We start from the raw sequence: 17,096 nt of genomic DNA, 5'->3' as shown, positions 1-17,096 counted from the left end.
TGACTGCACCAGTTTGCACTCCCACCAGCAGTTTATGAGGGTTCCCTTCTCTCCAGATCCTCTCCATCACTTATTGTTTCTTGTCTTGTTAATTATAGCCTTTGTGACGGGAGTAGGGTGCTATCTCATTGTGGTTTTGATTTTCAGTTCCCTGATAGTTAATGGTGTTGAACATCTTTTCCTGTGCCTGGTGGCCATCTGTATATCTCCTTTGGAGAATTTGTTCAGATCTTTTGCCTGTTTTTTAATTGGGTTGTTAGTTTTGTTGTTGTTGAATTGTATGAGTTCTTTGTATATTTTAGATACTAACCCCTTATCCATATATTGTCCCATTCCCCTTGTCAATGCTTTCTGCTCATATATTCATCTTATCTATTTTATTATACTCTCAAAGAGCTTAAATGTACCTTTATAATATGCAGAAGTGTACCACTTTAAAAGTTATAGTAATCTTTATTAAATGATTAGGAATTCTATCATAGTTTGTGCTTTCATACTATTTCATTATGTACATGTTTACAGGATTTTGAAAGAAGTAAACAGGTTATTTTCCCAGGAAGAGGACAATGCACTTCAGAAAATTTGTCATCAACACAATGCCACATATTTAGTTTGTATGTTTAGTATCAGACCTGGGACTATATCTTGTATCATTAGATTTCTTTTCCAGTCCTATGCAAATTCTCTTTTCCACTGAGCAATCATTATATTCCAGAGGCCAAACTGCATTCATGTAATCATTTCTTATCATCTAGTTCATTGCTCCAGAACCATTCATTTGTTTACTACAGAAAAAACAAAATCATCTCATTACTTGTCTGTCTCAGAAGACAAGAACTGTGTTTTCTATTTTGAGCATCCCGGTGGACTTGAAGAAGAGCTCAGGAACCTGGTAAAGGGGTCTAAATGCTGAAGGTTCACAGCACACCTGGAGTGAGCAGTTCATTTCCACAGGTAAGAAGAAAGATTTTACAAAATATTTTAGTTACAAAATATTTTAAAAGCTATAACCTTGAATGTAAAACTATGTTCTAGGTTTTAATATTTGAATCTGACATAGAAATTTCTAGTTAGCTCAGAATCAAATTAAAAATGAAATAAGAGAACTCCAGGGAACATAAGAAGGCAAATAGGTTGGAGCTGGCCTGGGGGCACAGCGGTTAAGTTCGCACATTCTGCTTTGGCGGCCCAGGGTTAGCTGGTTTGGATCTCGGGTGCAGACATGGCACCACTTGGCAAGCCATGCTGTGGCAGGCACCCACATATAAAGTAGAGGAAGATGGGCATGAATGTTAGCTCTGGGCCAATCTTCTTTGGCAAAAAGAGGAGGATTGATGGCAGATGTTAGCTTAAGGCTGATTTTCCTAAAAAAAAAAAAGCGAGAGAAGGCAAATAGGAAAGACTCCCATTACATTTAGTTCAATAGAGCTCCAAATTAGAAATTTGCTTTAATTTCTTTGATGGATGATACTAGTTAGAATAAGGGTAGTAGAAATAAATTGTTATATTTAAAATTTAGAAAAACTATTAAATGGAGAAAAGATTACCTATCAACCAACCACTGGGTATATGCCATTGAGGAATCATAATTTTTTTTCATGGAAGGATACAAATGAATTTTAAATATATTTTATTATTTAGGTAATTCATCTAGGAAGTACTTCAAGTTTTTATTTTGTTTTGTTTTAATATCATGGTACTTAAGCTTGACAGCTTTATAAAAAAATTCAAATACTTGAGGATATTATTTTGCATTATTTCTAGGGGATCACAGTTCTAGAATTATGGCATGTCACCATGAGTCTGCAGTATGGTCAAATGAAAATAGCTTAATGTGTGGCAACAGGGAAAACTGGATTGACTCTACTACGAATTTATTATGTGAGCCTGGTCAACTTACAGGTCTAGCTAGTCTTCAGTTTTCTTATCTACAAATGGACACTGAATGGCTTAGTTTGCAAGTTGCTGTGTAGATTACATAAGATAATGTACACAAAAAATTTACATTCTAGTAATGACTTAACAATGCGTGGTAGCTACTTTAGTTTTACTTCTCAAGCTTAGTTCTTGTAGCTCTTCTCATGAGGGTTGAGGAACTGATTGTAATTTTCCAGAATCATAACGTTTTGTTAAAAATTTGGGATGTATATTTTTGTCTTTCTAGCTTCTCTCTTAACGTGAGATTAGCTAAATGTAAACATAATCAGTTATAATCTTCCTAAATATTAGTTGACAGAGACGTCTGTTTGAAGAACACCTTGGAGAAAGTAAATAAACCTCAGGCTTTTGTCTGTTCTCCCCTGAATTTCCTACAGTGAAGTGGATAATTGCTCTAATGGGACATGACTGGGAATAAAACATGTCCCCATTCATAAACCACATTCTTGCCCTACAGATAAGATAAGAGATATTAAGAGTTATGAAAAATTTATTATGGGCCAAATTATCAGAGGGGTTACAAAAACTGATTCGTATTTTACCGACATGCCCAAGTCAGAATGTAAGGACAGAGATGCATTTTTAAGATGCCTGATAATTAATATTGGGATTCACTGGGCTTAATCTCATGAGACTGATATTTTAATATATATTAAATGTCAAATAACAAACATATGTACAGCTATGTACTTACAGGCTGGCCCCGTGGCTGAGCGGTTAATTTTGCACACTCTGCTTTGGTGGCCCAGGGTTTTGCCAGTTTGGATCCTGGATGTGGACATGGCACTGCTCATTAGGTCATGCTGAGGTGGCGTCCCGCATGCCACAACTAGCAGGACTCACAATAAAATGTACAACTATGTACTGGGGGAATTTGGGGAGAAAAAGCAGAGAAAAAAAGAAATACTTAGCTTCTGGTTTGGAGCTGGTTCATTGCTCAATGCTTAGATGAAAAATTTATTTTACAGCTCTCTATGTATTTTGTTGTAGTTAAATAAAATTTGAAAGCCATTTCATTTATGTGTAGCCTTCACATAAAATCGACACTTTAGCAAGACCTTTTAATGAATCTCATAAACAAGCACTTTGAAGTCACATAATGTTCATGTAGTATCAAAGATATGCCTGAATATTTGGACAATTTTAGCTATTATTAGATTTGGAAGAATAGTTACTTTCCCAAGTTCACTCTGTGAATAGGTATTAAATCTGAGATTTTAATACAGGGTTTTAGTGTCCAAATAAAATATTCTTATTCTTTCACAATTATCTGGTCTTGAACACATCAGTTAAGTAAAGGTTAGAATTGTAATGTAGCTGAGATCTCCTCTGTGTATGTCAGTTAACATGCATTTTGTAATGGATTCCTTTAGTAGACCACCTATTGGCAAATTTTCAAAATTTGCTTGAATCGTGTTAGTTTTTTCACTGTGCTTCTTCCTGTTTGCTCAGTTCCTGTTTGATCCCTGACTCAATAGATAACAAGAATCCATGTATTCTTGAAAGAGAGAAAGAGGGACAGAGAGAGAGAGAGCTATGAAGAAAGATAGAAAATGAGGAAATTTATAAACATAAATGTATTTTTGTGATGCCTAAAATATACATTAATATGTTGTTATTAATTGAGGTTTATGTTATTTTATTAGTATAACCATTCAAACAAAACTAAAATTTATTATAATTCAGTTGGGTTTGTGAGTTATTGTGAATAATATGTGAGTTTTTTTAATTAACACAGAGGTCAGTATGTACCTTAGTATTTTTTTACTGTAGAATTCTGTAAGGATTAAATGAGCATTTTTGTTCATAATCCCACCCTTAAAAAGCTATTTATTCCATATGTTAGGAAAATCTGTGACATAAAACTAGGAGGACCTCCTGCAAAAATAAAGACGTGACTTTCTTTACCTTCTAATGACACTTTGCTCATTCTCTTCTTGCTGCATGGTCATCTCAATATGACAAAAAATGTGGTGTGTTTCATGTTAGGAACATAAATCATCTGTAGGTCATTGAATTCAGCCAAACCCTGAACATGATAGATTTTTCACCCCTTTAAATACATTTTGGTCTGTGAAAAGCCAAAGGATACACACCAGTCTCCCTGCTGAAATTTTACTCCTAAATATAATAGATGCAGTGTTTAATAATGCTTCAATGATGGAGACTTTCAATCCAGATACAGGTGACTCTTTAACTTTTTGTTTAATATACACTTTCCTTTCTTTATACTCCCCCAGAAGAGAAACAATCTGATGGCATATAAAAATATACCAGATATAAAATAGGATATTGTGGTTTAAATAAGGAATTAATTCTGTTGGCAATAGCTTCTATAAACAGTGTATTATCTCTTGTTAGAAGATATTTATTTCATAGAAATTTTAGAAACTTTCTAAGGAGGTATAAAAAATGGCCATGATTTATTTTGACAGAAATATGTCTCAAAAATACACCCAAGGTCTTTGCAGGGATAATAAGTATATGAATAGAGAAAAATTTTACATTGGTATTTGGTTAAAATTCGAAAAACATTAGCAGTATTATAAATTGTGGAGAACAAAATGGATACTTTAGTATTATGTGTTTCAAAGAAAGAAAATGGAAAGACAAAACAAAACACAATGCTCCATATTTGTTTCCTAACAAATTGAATCTACCTCCAGAATAACATCTATTGTTCTATTCACTACTGTTATAGAAGTCCTAATGAAATGGGAAAATAGCCAGAAAAGATATCAAATTGTTTGATTGGAAAAGGGTGCTTCGTACAACAAGCTGAAAAGTAAGTCTAACACTGCATTTTCTAGCCACCTGGGAATATTTTAAAATTTAAATAATTTTCACTTTGATTTTATAGTTTATTTCAACCCAATCTTGTGATTTAAGTGTATTTGCTTCAATTTTACTAATTATGAACTTTAAGGAAAGGCTTGTCATGTACACTGTGGAAAACCTGGGATTAAAACTCAGATGTGTAGTACTATCTATTATAATACTTTTGCGTTTAAAAATTTGTATATTTATTTGTCTTTGTGAGTTTTAAGGTGATGTAATATGAAGAGAGGAGGGAGTAAGTGTAAGATAAAATACACTAACAATTAAACCAAGTAAATTGGCTGTTCTTCACGTGATAAATTTATCAAGCAACCAAATGAAATAATTACTTTATCGATACAGGGCAATACATCCACTTGAACTCAACTTCTTCATCACTGCCTATTCCTTCACTGCCAAGGATTCCAATATGCTCTTCTCAGAAGCAAACGTGAGGATGTAACTGAGTGCATTCTATTTCCAAAAATATTGCATTTAGAACATAAAAATAAAAACTGAAATGCCAGAGTTGCCATCAGATGTAGATTTATACACAATCCAGGTGAAGAATACGAGTGAAGTTACCATGTTTATATTGGTGGGCTTCTTGGGTGATTTTGAGGTGCAACTCTTCCTATTTTTGCTATTTCTAACAATCTATCTTTTCACTCTGGTAGGAAATTTGGGACTGATTGTGTTGGTTATTGGGGATTCCCGGCTCCACAACCCTATGTACTATTTTCTGAGTGTGTTATCATTCTTGGATGCCTGCCTTTCTTCGGTTGTCACCCCAAAAATGTTAATCAATTTCCTGTCAGAGAATAAAACTATATCATTCCTTGGATGTGCAGCACAGATGTTTTTCTATGTTACTTTTGCGACCACAGAATGCTTTCTCCTGGCTGCAATGGCATATAATCGCTATGTAGCAATCTACAACCCTCTGCTGTATTCAGTTAACATGTCACCCAGGGTCTACGTGCCACTCATCATCTTTTCCTATCTTTGTGGCATTTTTAATGCTTCAGTGCACACAGGGGCAACATTTACCCTATCCTTCTGTGCATCCAATGAAATTAGACATTTTTTTTGTGACATCCCTCCTGTCCTCACCATTTCTTGTTCTGACACGAGCAAAAACCATCTTCTAGTCTTCTACTTTACAGGCATTATTGAAATTGTCACTATCCTGATTGTCCTGGTCTCCTATGGTTTCATTCTGTTGGCCATTCTGAGGATGCGTTCTGCTGAAGGGAGACAAAAAGTCTTTTCTACATATGGCTCTCACCTAACTGGAGTGTCACTATTTTATGGAACAGTCTTCTCCATGTATGTGAGACCAAATTCCAGCTACTCTTTGGACCGGGACATGATAGTGTCGATTTTTTACAGCATTGCCATTCCCATGCTGAATCCCATCATCTACAGTTTAAGGAATAAAGACGTAAAAGAGGCAGTAAAAAGAGTGTTTGGGAAAAATTGATTTATCAATAATATATACTCTTCACAGTAAATATTAAATTGAAACCAATTAAAATTCGTGTTCATTGTCTCTATATCAAAAAGTTATGGTTAAAGTATTGTTTTTAGTTTCATAGTCCCTTTCTGTTCTCAGAAATAGTTAAATAAAGGTCATAGTCAACCAGCTATCTATGCAGTGTTTACACATGCAGAAAACTGTTATCCAACTGCTTCTAAGTTTATATGTAGAGAGATATAGATATAGATATGTCCCCCAAGTACACACAAACATATATACACACATATACACATATGTATGCTGATACTGGTTGTACTATTTTGCTGGGGCTGCCAAAACAGAGTACCAAAGACTGGATTGATAAAACAACAGAAATTTATTTTCTCACTCTTCTGGATGCTAGACTTTTAGATCAAGGTGTTGACTAATTTGATTTCTTCTGAAACTTCTCTCTCCCTAGCTTGCAGATGACCAACTTCTCCTTATGTCGTCACATGATATTTTCTCTCTGAATGTTTGTTCCTGATATCCTCCTCTCACAAGGCCAGCAGTCATATTGGATTAAGGCCCACTCTAAATGCCTAATTTTAAGGTAGTTACCTCCTCAAAGACTCTATCTCCAAGTACAGTTACATTCTGAGGTACTGGGGATTAAGATTTAAAAATACAAATATTAGTTTATTTACACATACACACAGGCATATATGTATGTAACCTTTACATTAAATTGTAAGTATTATCTTTCATCTCCATATCACTCAAATTGGATAGGCTCCCATAGTGGCAATCACAAGTAACTTTATAATTATAACTGCCTAGCTTGAGCAAATACCACCTCAATGATAATAAACTCACAGTTCATATAATCCCAATCCACTCTGTACGGAGTCATTGGTATCAGAATCCAGTTCAAAGTACTCTGCTACATGCTTAGATCTATGCATTTGCAGCAATCTAATCCCAGCCTATGGTTCAAGGACCACAGAAAATGTGTTAAAATTCCTGCTGTCCATCATCATGTTGTTTGTGAGGGAGCACTTCTCCTCTTTTATTATTTTATTATTTCATCCAGAACATGAGCATTAAACCCATTCTTTATTTCCTCTCAAAATACAGAGATTAGTCATTAGCATTTATCAAGATTATACTTAAACTCAAGAATGACAGGAGATAAGCACATCAGAGAATAAGGTACAACTGGCTGGCATATTGGGCTCTTCCCACAAGTAAGCCCTAGCCATCTTTATGAGTCTCCCTGCAGGGGTGATCCTGACTCAGTTTGGACTCTATTTTTTTCCTTGACTCTTTACCCTCTTGTGATGCCCTTGAAGAATCATGTCTCCTCAGTGTCTGGGCCCAAGAGTCAAGATATAGAATAGAGTCTTTCCTATGCATATGTTCAGCTCTGTTTCCAACCACCTTATTTGCATTACTAGACATGTCTTCTTCAAAGTTGATTATAAGTAGTAGTGTTTTATTCTTCCTTACTTACTCTCATCATTATCACTGTTATTATTATTTCATAAAAATCTATGTAGTAACAACAGAACAATCTCCTAGAAAATAGAGTGCAACTTTAGGATATTTCCCTAAAGTGGGATTATTAAGTTTAAATAACACCTCAGCATTACTCATGTAGAGCTCCTCTTACCACAATAAATTTTTCCCTTGGTTTTTCTGCATTTCCTTTCTCATGTTTGGAAGGCTCTGCACACTGGTATTCACATGATTCTTTCCTTCAAAGATCTCTTCTTAGTGAGACTCTTATTGACTACATTATAATTGCAATTTATCCCCGTAGTATCTCCTCATAGTCTACCTTCCTTAAATTTTCCCATGGTGCTTATCAGTATTTTACATAATATGCATTTTCATTTATATTTAATTTATTGTCTAATCTACTTTCCAGAGTCTGGAACCATGTCTGACACATATTGTTGCTCGAAATATATTCTCTTAATGAGAAAATATTTTAGCCAGCATTCTGTCAAAACAGCTTATTTAATTCACTTTAGAGATATACATGAAACAGAGATAAAATTTTTCATTTAAATATTTGTTATTCTTTGAGAATTTCTGGTTAGTTTTTCACTTTTATAATTTTCATCATCCTTCCACTGATCTATTTTGTTATTCTTTTCGAAACTTCTACTTTGGATGTGGATTTTCCACTGTCACCATGTCAGTAGCATTCCACATATCTTACTCTCTCACCCTTTCATTATCAATATTTCTCACTTTTTCCTTATTTCTCTTTGAATTAGGAGTACTTTAATTATTTTTCAATGGCTAAATGGAATAGTTTGACAGTCTTTTTATTTAATTGTATTTTATTTCAAAACAGATTGCAGTTTGTATCATTTTCTGTATTCAGACCTCATTTTTTTCTAATATTGACATTTTGCACGAATGCTGCACATAGTCTTGAAAAGAAAAAGAATCTTCTCTTATTCTGGTCAATGTTTGATACATACTTATCTTTAAAAACAATCTTATTGCTTGTTTAGTAATTCTGTTATGTCCTCATTAATGTTTGTTGACTAAAAATATATAACAGAGATGTATTAGGTTTTCCTAACGTTAAAATGATGCTATGTCTGTCTTTGCATCTCCCATATGAGAAATTTCCTGATTTAAGATATTTGTTGCTACGATACTTTTTGCATAGATAACACTCACTGCTAAGTCTTCATTGTGCATTACGTAATCATTGCAAAGTAGTTTTAATTTATTTTGATGTTATTTCCTGCATTCTATATTTCTTGATATTAATATTAGAACCAATACTTTTTCCATGCATATTGCCTAAATATATCTTTTCCTAAGCATTTATTTTTACCCTTCTGAAACACTTGATAATATATTTAGACTTACGAAACTATACTGAATGTATTTTTTTTAAGGTATGTTAGGTGTAATTTTAATTATTGTTAAACGTATATTTAGTCTTTGGTTTCTCATAATGTCCGTATTACAAATATGTCATACACAAACAGAGGCATATACAAGCATGTATATACAGTCATACAAACACACACAAACACATTTAAAAATCACCTTAACATTATCCCCATTGTCCTTTTTTTAGATGCAACTTCTTGGTTTTGTACTATGACAATATTCATTTAGTAATTAACAGTTACATTTCAGTTTTGTTACCTTTAATCCTATATTCACATTTGTCTTGTTTTCGGTTTCCTTGATTCCATTTTTCTTGGCATGAAGTACTGCTTTTGAAAAATGTGTTGTCAGTTTATTTTCCTAATCCTTAAAAGTAACAAAGTTTCTGGATCTGGCTTCTGTATAGAAAATACTGACTAATACATATAACTTAATACTGATCATTCTTTACTGACATAGAATATAATGTACTCTTTCAATAGGAAGTTTCAATCTTCTTTCAATTCAGAAAAGAATTATTGATCACAGCTTGTGATATTTATGCTGTTGCTCTGGCTTAGTTTTCTTCTTTGACGGATCAATTCATATGCATGTTCTACTTTCTTTGTCTATGTATTCTTCCTTTCTTCCATTTCTCTTACTGCTATATTTTTACAGGATTAATTCACTTTTTGTTTGTTTCACATGATTTTTTTCTTGTCAAATGCCAATGATTTTAGAGATATTTAAGTCTTAAGACATAATTTTTAGTATATTTAAAGAGTTGTGTATTTTTATCACTCCTAAATGAGAGCTTGTACTGGCTAGCAGCCATTTCCCATTCTCTGACCCCCAAACCTAGGAACCACTAAGGTACTTTTATGTTTTTATAGATTTGGCTATTCTGCACGTTTAATATAAATAATATCATACAATACGCGGTCTTTTCCATCTAACTTATTAAACTTAGAAATATGTTTTTGAAGTTCATCCACGTTGGAGTATCTATCAGTAATTTATTCATTTTTTTGCCCAACAATATTCCTTTGTGTGGGTATGCCATTTTTTATTCAACCATTCATCAGTTAATGGGCATTTGGGTCATTTCCACACTTTGACTATTATTAATAATGCTTATAAACTTTTTTGTACAACTGAACGTATGCTTTCACTTATCTTGGGTATGCACCAAGGAGTAGGCCCAGGCCCATGTGGTTTTACAGATGAATTCCACCATTTAAATTAGAATAACTATTGATCTTTCATAACTTCTTACAGGAAATAGAAGAAGAGGAAGCACTTATCAACTCATTCTGTGACATCAACACTTATCAACTCACCCTGATGCCAAAAGCAGACAAAGACATCACAAGTAGAGAAAACAAATGGTAAATGTGCTTTAATTATTATGAATACAGATGTAAAGATTTTTCAGCAAAACACTGGCAAATCAAATTTGGCCATGAATTGTGATATTTTGTCATAAAATTTACTTTTATGTCTTATTTAAAATTACAATCCACCAGCAAAAAGTTTTGCTTTGCTCATTTATTTTTGAAGCAATTAAAATTAAAAACTCTATACTTTTTTATTTACCTTTATTTTCACATTTTTAATGTTCTTTTTAAATTTCTTTGTCTCAACCCATGTTTCCTTCTGTTATACTCCTGCCTGGGAAGTTGGTGAAGCACAAGCTTGCTTGCTGTAAGTTATTTCAGTTTGTGCGCATGTGAGTGTTCACTTGCATGCCTGTGTTCATGTGTGAATTCATGCATTTATATTTTCCTGACAAAGTTTTCATTTGCCTATATATTGGAAAGATATTTCAAATATTTCACTCACTGTGTACAAAATTCTGAATTGATAATTATCTTTCACTACGTTAAATATATCTCTTCATGATTTCCAGGTGTGTCTCATTTCTTTGTAGAGTGCTATAATATTTATGTTTTTTGCTTCAGTATATTATATATATATATATATTTCTTCCTGAATTCCTTAATGTGTCTATAGTTATCTTTTTTTAATCAATGATTCTTTGAGTGTAGTCTATTTTCTTTGTTGATTGGTTTGGTTTTTGTGTTTATCTGTAATGGTTAATTTTTCATTCAAATTGGTTGGGCTATGGAGTACCCAGATATTTGGCCAATCATTATTCTGGACATTTCAGTAATGATGTTTTTGTTAAGATTAAAATTTAAATTGGTAAACATTGTGTGAAACAAATTGCCCTCCACACTGTGAATGAGCCTTATCCAATAAGTTCAAGGCCTGAATAGAACAAAAGGACCACCCTTCCCTGTGCAAGAGAGTATTTTCTGGGGCATTGCCTTCAGACATCATCTGCAACATTAACTCTTCCTAGTTCTACAGAAGAGTGCTTAGACTCCAACTGAAATATTGGTTCTCCTGGGTCTCTAGACTTCTGGCTAATCCCAAAAATTTTGGATTTACCAGCCTTCACAATTCTATGAGGAAATCTTTTATAACAATTCTCACTCCCTCTAATTATCTTTCTCTCTGTAAATATATATCCTATTGGTTTTGTTTCTCTGGAGAACACTGACTAATGCAAATGTTGTTACTGAGAATGGTTCTAGAGAATCAGAATTTTAAAGATGAATTTTCTGAATTTGTTCTGGAGTTTCTGAAATTGGATATCTAAGATGATTTAGCATTAGTGTCATTTAAAGACATTAATGACTCTATTTCGAGTAGTAAAGTGAACACTGACAGTCTGAGAGTAGAGATATGCAAAATATTGCCATTGGATATTCCTAATGAAATGCTTATAAGAAGTAAGTGTATGAATGACCATGTATATGATGCTTCCAAACATTTTAATAAAACTAACAAGCATAATAAGATTGGCTTGTTGATTCTAATATAATTGGACAAAGAGATGAAAGAAAAGGATAGGTTCATGAATTCAAATTCTCAACTTGAGAGCCACATAAATGACTTCAAAGTTTCTGTGTCTGCCCCTGTCTCCTCTAAGTACAGAGCTGAGATTGCTGGAAACACAATCCAGAATCACCCAGCCTTGCAGAGTGTCTACTGTTAAAGTGAGGGCATTAATTGAGAAAAAAAATGGGATTCTGAAAATTGGAATGGAAATGTGAGAACCCTGATGAAGCTGAGGAGATTTATCCCCTAAATTTTGATGTCTACTTGGCCAATAGAAATAGGCTTACCATTCTCATCTGAGGAGGTTAATCTTGCATTGTCTAAAGAAAATGCTATGGCCTCTCCTGAGGCAGTTATCATGCAATACAATGCTGATTCTCATCTGTACCCACCTCCACCATCCCTCTTTGCTTCTAGACCTATAAGTATACAAAAGTCCCAGGAGGTCCCTAAAGGTGAAGTATGAAGTGTAACCCATGAGGGAGTACACTACCCTCCAAAAGACCTACTTGAGTTTTCCAATTTATACAGATAGTAATATGGGCAACATGCATGGATAAAGGGTGTGGGGTAATGTTGGAAGAAACGTAACAGGATTAGGCCAAACTTATTGATATGGGTCTACTGAGCAGAGATTTTGCATTTCATCTTGCAGATCAGGGAGTTAGAAAGGACTCTAACAGTGTGTTTGAATAGTAGGCTGAAACATTGAGCAAAAGGTGGCCCATAGTGAGCAATTGGTAATGTCCAGTCTGAACTTGGTTTAATGTAGGGAAAGGATTCAATGTTTAGGGGATTTGAATGTTAGAATAGATCTGTCATTTTTTACATACTCACCCTCACTGGGAGGATTCAGTAGACATACCTTTCACCAGCACTGTGAGAAATAAATTTGACAGAGGAGATCCAGCATTCTTGAAGAACTCCCTGATTATGCTTCCTAATAGGCTAAACCTTTACAATGGGAATTGTAGCCATTGAATCAGGAAATCTAAATTCAATGGGAATAATTGGATCCTAGGGTGTCAGAGGCCAACAGGCAGCATTCAATCACGAAAGGCAAGGTGGACATCGTTAGGGTAATTTCCAGTGGAATCAAAGCAGAAATCAAAAGAATCTATCTCACACAGACCTCTGGTGTTGTCTGGTTAATCATGGTTTTCCTAGAAGTGAAATAGGTAGTCTTTAACATTATTACTTGATCTGTATAAGCAGCAAAGATTTATATCAAGTGAATCAAAGTCTAATTAAAATCATTAAAATAGGTAGTCAGAGCCCCTCATTCAATTCACAGGCTTGAGACAGTTTACAGACCCAGAACTCCTTGCATGAAAAGGAAGATGGTTCTGGAAATTCTGGGAGCAAAATGGTGGGGTGAGCTGACCCAGGACTCTCTCCCCTCCAAAGTACAACAAGGGACTGAAAAAAACCCCCCTGAATTTCAGCTAATGAACCTAATGCCAGGACTCAGAGACCTACAGTATCAAAAGACAGAAGATGGAGCCCCTGCTGCCCACTTTGGAGGAGCTGGAACTGGGTAAGAGAGAACATCGCTCCATCCCCTAGAAACCGGGATTGCCGCACGGGTCTGGGAAGGAGCGGTGGAGGGGCCGTGTGACCAGGGTATCATCTAGGACTCCCGCCGCCAGTACAGTGGAAAGCCGCTGATGGGGGAAAGCTTCCATGCGCAGGGACCCCATAAATGCAGGGCCCCATGAGACCAGAGAACAGAACTTGTCAGATTTAGATCGGTATTCAAGAGAAACAGCCCCCGTCCCTGCCCCGGCAAAGCTCACTGGGCGCTGCCATCTTGCCCGAAGGCGGATAGCTCAGAACTTGCAGCACTCTACCCCCATCTAGTGGCGACAGGTTGTAACTGCAACCGAATTCTACCACCATGCAAAAAACCCGCTCCTCTACCATCCAGCAATTTATAAAAGCCCCAGACCAGAAGGAAAACCATAAAAATATAGAATCAAGTCCTGAGGACTTGGAATTAGGTAAACTAAATGAAAATGAGTTCAGAGCAGCTATAATCAAAAAACTCAATGAGGTAGAAAGATAGAGAAACAAGCCGAATTCTGGAGTTACTTCACAAAAGAAGTTGAAATTATAAAGAAGAATCAAACAGAAGTACTAGAGATAAGAAACACAATGGACCAGGTAAAACAGAATACGGATTCCCTGAATGCCTAGGTAGATTCCATAGAAGAGCAAATTAGCATAATCGAAGATAGACAGGCTGAATGGCTCCAGACAGAGGAAAAAGAGAACTAAGGATTAAAAGGAATGAGGAAAGTATTAGAGAGATAGCAGATTGAATGAGGAGAAAGAATTTAAGGATGATAGGAATTCCCGAGAATGTAGAAAAGGAAAATGGAGCAGAAAGTGTGCTTAATGAAATTATAGAAGAGAACTTCCCAAATCTAGGGATTGAGGGAGAAATGTGTGTAGAGGAAGCTTTCAGATCTCCTAGATTTGTCAATGTAAATAGACCTACTGCAAGGCATATAGTAGTACAAATGGCAAATAGGAATGACAAAGAAACAATACTCAGGGCTGTAAGACAAAAGAGAATTACCTACAAAGGAGCCCCTATCAGACTTTCAGCGGATTTCTCTGCAGAAACCTTATAAGCTAGGAGAGAATGGAGTGACATATTCAAAGCTTTAAAAGATAAAAATCTTCAGCAAAGAATACTCTATCCAGCAAGCATATCCTTCAGATATAAGGGAGAAATTAAATCTTTTCTAGACAAAAGTTAAGGGAATTTGTAACCAAAAGTCCTCCACTACAAGGAATCCTCAAGAAGTTTCTCATACCTGAAAAAAGAAAAAAGGGAGAAAGGGATCACAAACCACAAAGTAGGGAGACAGATAAATAGAACCAGAATAGGATAGCAAATATTCAACTATAGCATTAGGATAAAGTTAAGGAAACTACCAAAGCAAAGATGATCTTATCACTCTAACTACAAACTCATAGCACAAGTTGTAACAAGAAGTGAAAATAATAATTTAGGAGGGGAAGAGCAAAGGGACTAAATTAGTCTAGGCCAAGTAAGTAAGAGACCACCAGATAATAGACTATATTATACACGAGATTCTAAATACAAACATCAGGGTAGACACTAAACTAAACAACAGAACGGAGACACAAAACATAAATAAGCAAAAGTCTAAGAAACCCAGCATAAAAAAATTGCAGTATCAAATGGGTAGGATAAAGCACACAGGAAGAGAAAACCAGGAAAGCCAAATAATGAGCAACAGATTGACAGGTTTAAGTCCACATGCATCAATAATCACTCTCAATGTAAATGGAATGAACTCTCCAATAAAAAGACACAGAGTGGCAAAATGGATTAAAGAACAAGATCCAACAATTTGTTTCCTCCAGAAAACACACCTCAGCCTCAAGGACAAACACAGGCTCAGGGTGAAGGGGTAGAGGGAAATACTTCAAGCTAATAGCAAGGAAAATAAAGCAGGTGTTGCAATTCTTATATCAGACAAAGTGGATTTCAAAATAAGACAGGTAAAGAGACACACAGGGACAATATATAATGATCAAAGGGACACTTCATCAATAAGAAATAAGGCTTACAAATATCTATGCACCCAACATAGGAGCACCAAGGTTCATAAAGCAACTATTAACAGACCTAAAGGAAGATGTTAAAAACAACACAATAATAGTAGGGGACCTCAGCACCCCACTCACATCAATGGACAGATCATCCAGACAGAAAATCAACAAAGAAATAGTGGAGCTAAATGGAAAACTAAAACAATTGGATTTAATATACATATATAGATCACTTCATCCTAAAAAAGCAGAATACACATTCTTCTCAAGTGCACATGGAACATTCTCAAGGATTAGACCATATGTTGGAAACAAGGCAACCCGCTACAAATTTAAAAAAATTGAAATAATTACAAGCATCTTCTCTGATCATAATGCTATAAGGCTAGAACTTAATTACAAGAAAAAAGCTGAGGAATGCACAACGATGTGGAGTCTAGACAATACACTACTGAACAAGCAATGGATCATTGAAGAAATTAAAGAAGAAATCAAAAAATACCTGTAAACAAATGAAAATGATAACATGCCATACCAACTCATATGGGATACAGCAAAAGCTCTATTAAGAGGAAAATTAATCACAATACAGGCACACCTTAACAAACAAGAAAAATCCCAAATAAGCAATCTTAAAGTACACCTAACTGAGCTAGAGAAAGAAGAGCAAATAACGCCCAAAGTCAGCAGAAGGAGAGAAATAATAAAAATCAGAGCAGAAATAAATACTATCGAAACGAAAAAGGCAGTTGAAAGGATCAAGGAAACAAAGAGCTGGTTCTTTGAGAAGATAAATAAAATTGACAAACCCCTAGCCAGACTTACAAAGAAAAAAAGGGAGAAAGCTCAAATAAACAAAATCAGAAATAAAAGAGGAGAAATAACAGACTCTGCAGAAATACAATGGATTATAAGAGAATACTATGAAAAACTCTATGCTAACAGAATGGATAACCTAGAGGAAATGGATAAATTCTTGGACTCCTACAATCTTCCAAAGCTCACTCAAGAAGAAGCAGACAATTTGAACAGACCAATCATAAGGAAAGAGATTGAAACAGCAATCAAAAACATCCCAAAGAATAAAACCCCAGGACCAGATGGCTTTCCTGGGGAATTCTACCAAACTTTGAGAGAGGATTTAATACCTATCCTTTTCAAGCTATTCCAAAAACTTAGGGAGGATGGAACACTTCCTAACACATTCTATGAGGCCAACATCACGCTGATACCAAAGCCAGACAAGGACACCACGAAAAAAGAGAACTACAGGCCAATATCACTGATGAACATAGATGCCAAAACTCTAAACAAAATTTTGGCCACCAGAATTCAGCAATGCATCAAAAGGATCATACATCATGATCAAGTGGGATTCATACCAGGGACACAGGGATGGTTCAACATCCGCAAATCGATCAACGTGATACACCACATCAACAAACTGAGGAATAAAAACCACACAATCATCTCAATAGATGCAGAG

At 35.1% G+C, this 17,096-nt stretch overlaps 1 protein-coding gene across 1 annotated transcript; it reads left to right on the top strand.

Moving 5' to 3' along the window:
* The first annotated feature begins 5,260 nt into the window (after positions 1-5,260).
* Positions 5,261-6,238, top strand: LOC124233997 (olfactory receptor 5T1-like). The gene has a single exon (XM_046651260.1). The coding sequence runs from the start codon at positions 5,276-5,278 to the stop codon at positions 6,236-6,238; it is 963 nt and encodes a 320-aa protein (XP_046507216.1). The 5' UTR covers positions 5,261-5,275.
* The last annotated feature ends 10,858 nt before the right edge of the window (positions 6,239-17,096 follow it).

Source organism: Equus quagga, unplaced genomic scaffold (genome assembly GCF_021613505.1).
Source record: "Equus quagga isolate Etosha38 unplaced genomic scaffold, UCLA_HA_Equagga_1.0 599_RagTag, whole genome shotgun sequence".
NCBI classification, from domain to species: Eukaryota; Metazoa; Chordata; class Mammalia; order Perissodactyla; family Equidae; genus Equus; species Equus quagga.
Note: the sequence above shows the minus strand (reverse complement) of the source record. Positions and strands in the feature narration are given on the sequence as shown.

Coding starts and splice junctions, on each gene's coding strand:
- LOC124233997 (XM_046651260.1), top strand. CDS start 5,276: ATGCCAGAGTTGCCATCAGATGTAGATTTATACACAATCCAGGTGAAG.